Source organism: Triticum aestivum, chromosome 7A (genome assembly GCF_018294505.1).
Source record: "Triticum aestivum cultivar Chinese Spring chromosome 7A, IWGSC CS RefSeq v2.1, whole genome shotgun sequence".
In the NCBI taxonomy this organism is placed as follows: Eukaryota; Viridiplantae; Streptophyta; class Magnoliopsida; order Poales; family Poaceae; genus Triticum; species Triticum aestivum.
This window is the reverse complement of record NC_057812.1, coordinates 319888490-319892722: the sequence shown is the minus strand read 5'-3', so window position 1 is coordinate 319892722 and position 4233 is coordinate 319888490. Positions and strand designations below refer to the sequence as shown.

The window sequence follows — 4233 nt, the reverse complement described above, 5'->3', positions numbered from 1 at the left end:
CTCGAGACAAGTACAAGGTGGTCGGCATCGACCTCCGGTACACCGGCGGTCATCCCAGTAAAGATCAGAAGGTTGCCGTCGCCCAGTTGTGCGTGCACCATCATGTCCTCGTCTTCCACTATAGTATGGCCGTAGAGCATTGCGACCGTTTCGCCAGGTTTGTCAACAACACTGACTACAAGTTCGCTACGGTGGAAACTTGTAACAATGTAAAGGCCCTCAAGGTTACGGGCTTGGCCTGCAAGAACCTTGTCGAAACCCATGACCACTATAGGGTCTGGGGCAGCACGAAGAAGGATTCCCTGGTTGAACTCGCCTCGGCCATCATCGACCCCTACTATGAAAAGATGAAGTAGGATGCCAAGAGAACAAATCCCGTATCTTGGCACGGGGCCTGGACGCGGCAACTAGATGAACCTCACCTCAGGTTCACAGCCAAGAGCATGTACACATGCTACGAGATGCACAAGTGGATCATTGAAATGAGGAACCACCTCGTTACCGAAATCGACGAGGTCGTATCGAGCCACAAGCAGAGCAGTAGCGGCAAGCGTCCCAAGAAGTAGATGATGATTAGATGATCATTTATCCTAGTTAATTATGCATGTAATATATAGTTGACTTTGGTGTGTGGAAATGTCATGTATGTAGTAGCCACCTAGTAATTATGCATGTAATAGTTTACTTTGGTGTGTGCAAATATCATGTATGTAGTAGCCACCTATGTAATTGGATGTTTAATTTGGTTATGCAACCATGTCCTTGTAAGTGTGTGTGTGTGTAGTAATACTATTCATCACCCAAGTTGCAGAATAATTTATTCTTCACCTGAGGTAATCTTACGATCGCTTCATAAATAAATTACGTTTGGAATACAAATAGTTACATTTATATTGATTCATTACATAAAATTTGGTATAATAAAACAAAAAAATAGGTTATAAGACCAGAAATATCGTATTTTATGTATGTTTTTACGTTCGTAATTTTACGTAACATAAATATTTTTTACGGCGAGTATATGATTTCTTACGTTCTCTTTTTACGTATGAAATAAGACAAATTTACGAAACCTAAAAATACGGTGCATTGATGTCAAAATAGAGAGGGGGTGAAGAATAACTATTCCTCACCCATGGTAACGCTATTCTAAGCGTGAGTGTAGAATACCTTATTCTACACCACCTAGTAATGGTACATACAAAATCTAGTAAAACGTTGTACAAAATGTGGTAATTCAGAAAATATTTTTTTATCACCCAAGTCTATAATTTACAACATTTTTACGAAAATTACTATATTTTACATAGTGTGTTACTATATTTTGTGTGGTACTATACATACAAAATATAATAACACACTATATAAAATATAGTAATTTTCGTAAAAATGTGCTAAATTGCACACTTGGGTAGTAAAAAAATATTTTTAGAATTACTATATTTTATACACCGTTTTACTAGATTTTGTATATAGCGTTACCAGGGGTGTAGAATAAGCTATTCTACACTCATGCTTAGAATAGCGTTACCCTATATAGGAAAAAGCAAACCTATGAAGCTTCGCTGTGGCGGCTGCAATCACGAGCACCCACTCGTGTTGGGATCTGTCTCGTCCCCTTACCTCTTTTGTATTTTTGTTTTATAAGTAGTTTGATACTTATTTCCTCTTATAGAGAAAAATGAACCACGCTGCATGCGAGAGAACAGTAGTGCGCAGCACTAGGCTGGCACAATGGCAGGCAGGGCCCATCCCGCCTTGGGCTCCAACTGTTCCTGAATGGTTCCTGGTCACAACGGTTCCAAGATGATTTTTTTAGTTCTTATAATTTCCTGGCAACACGTTTCCTGTGTCATGCTGATTCACTTGGCTATTCACGCACTACCCCATACCGTTTCGTACTTAGGATTGGGGAGGCCGCACCACCCTAATGTGATGTACTAATGTGATGAACTTTTTAAAATACAAAAAGTAGTGTTTAGATAACGACCCCGATAAATATACTAACGTGATATAAGTGTACTAATGTGATGAACTTTGTAAAATCCATTTTTTATAACGAATATTATTACATGAGAGTTTTTCTAACACCAGATTGATCCCACATGGCGTTTTTCTAAAGCTAATCGCTGGATGGCCATGAACTTTGTAAAATCCTAACACCAGATTGATCCCACATGGCGTTTTTCTAAAGCTAATCGCTGGATGGCCATGAACAGGTACTAGCCGTGCGCCGGCCAGCTTTTTTCTATGGTCATGGCTATGCTATCTGATAGACCCGTGAACACTCACCAGCCCTGCGCTGGCCAACTTTTTTCTATGGTCATGCATATGCTATCTGATAGACCCGTGAATAGTTACTAGCCTTGCGTGCTGCGTCGGCCACATTGTGGAAAAGGAGACCCGTGAGCAACAGCAGGACAAACGAGCGGGTGACGCTTGCATCTTTCTTTCCGAGCTCGCCCGCACAAAGGAGAGAAGCCGATAATCGGAGACAGTGTGAGGAACAGATATGATCGCGGCAAGATCATTGTCGTGGAGTCCTGGAGAGCGTGCGGTCTGTTTGGCTATGGGGGAGAACGGAGGTGCTGCACATACGCATGACGTCGATGACCTGAAAGGTAAGCCTACTAAATCACTTTTTGCTGCTTGAAATCTTCTGTATGAAACCTTTTTGGCGATTCTTTTCTTACAGACCATTACTTGCAATAGTAGTTATTTCTCTTCACATTGCTCCATCTGATTTTTTTAGGAGAAACTACTCCATCTGATTATTTTGGACTAGATGCATCCACCGGAGACCTGCGTTTGGATCAAACTGAACCAACACCATGCAGCAAGAACACGACCGGCACTCAGACGATTGATGCGGATCACACGGACAAGGAAAAGGGCAGCAAACCAGTGGAAGGCGCTGAAACAGACAAAGTGTTCTGGTGGAGGAGGAGGGATGGACAAGACGGCAAAGGTAATACTCGCACTAGGCAACCATTCAACACTACAAAAAAAATTGCCGTCAGATTTTTGTAGTCACCTTGATACATCATTTCAGTCTCATATAGTTTATTATCACAACACAGAACACACGATACACCAGCATGGTTTACAAACAAGCTTAGACGTCGTATTAATTTTACAGGAACAGAGAAGGGAAGCCATTCAGAACAGGAGTGGACGGAAGCCCGGGGGCGATCGAGAACGGAAGATGCAGTCAAACTCAAGTTGTGTTCGAACCAGCTGTAGTGCCCGCGCGGCGAGCCGATACTATCAATCTGAAACGACGGGGAGTTGCGGTGCCCGCGCGGCGAGCCCGCGGCTTAGGTGCGGGGGATGTGCTAGCGCCATAGTGAAGCTTATTATCAATCGGAAACGTTGGGGAGCTGCTGTGCTCGTGCGGCGAGCCCGCGGCTCAGGTGCGGGAGATGCTAGCGCTATAGTGAAGCTTACTACTACCAATCTGTAGTAAAAGAAGTAGCATGAAACTAAAATGCACGTTGGTGGATCAGCTTCGGAACAACACTACTTCAAATGAAGAGTGCACTCTTAGTAGTACCAAAGAAAATAGAACGGCAATTGTAGTTTTAAGGGCGCATCTAAGTGAAGATGTAGAGAGATATGCATGTTAGAGTCACGCGCACCGACATATCTGATACTTGTGCCGTCAACGTATCCTGCCGCCCATGGAGTGTTACATGGCACAGGCTCACTCACGAGGGGGCACAGTGTGCGTCGCCCTGGGCGCTGAATAGTGATGGAGAAGCCGGGGGGTGTTCCAGCACGCCGTCCACATGGATGAGCACGTGCCAAAGGACACCATTGTCGTAAACTTGGTGTGCAGCTTCTCGACTTCCACAAACCCAGCTAGCAGGTCGATGTCACGCAGATCGTCATCCAGCGCATAACCACCGGTGAGGTCAAGACGCCCAACACGCGGGATGATGTCTGGGTGATCAACCTCCGCTTGCAGGACGTAGAATGACATGCCCCTTCGCATGTACGTATCGAGCTCGATGGAGACGATTCGGCACATGGGGGAGGAGTTACTTCGCCGTCTCAAGCGACCACGCCTGATGGGACGTGCTCCAGGAGGACGCGCATGCGGCACCGTGGCCGCACGAGCTCTCTGTCAATGTCAGGCGAGAGGCGGAATGGCGTGGCTCAGTAGTCATGTAACACCGTCACCGATGCAACTCGATCGCGCCACCCTCCGTCCGTGAACCGAACGAGGAAGGA

The 4233-nt window shown here is 45.1% G+C and overlaps 1 protein-coding gene across 2 annotated transcripts; it reads left to right on the top strand.

Annotated features, from left to right (window-relative positions):
• Positions 1 to 2366: 2366 nt before the first annotated feature.
• Positions 2367 to 3599, top strand: LOC123151941 (uncharacterized). 2 transcript variants are annotated; one of them, XM_044571570.1, is made up of 3 exons: positions 2367 to 2621; positions 2786 to 2968; positions 3140 to 3599. In XM_044571570.1, the coding sequence occupies exons 1-3, from the start codon at positions 2513 to 2515 to the stop codon at positions 3241 to 3243; spliced, it is 396 nt and encodes a 131-aa protein (XP_044427505.1). In that variant the 5' UTR covers positions 2367 to 2512; the 3' UTR covers positions 3244 to 3599. The 2 variants fall into 2 exon arrangements, with proteins under 2 accessions (XP_044427505.1, XP_044427504.1); XM_044571569.1 differs by having other exon boundaries at positions 2369 to 2621; positions 2753 to 2968; positions 3140 to 3597.
• Positions 3600 to 4233: the final 634 nt, after the last annotated feature.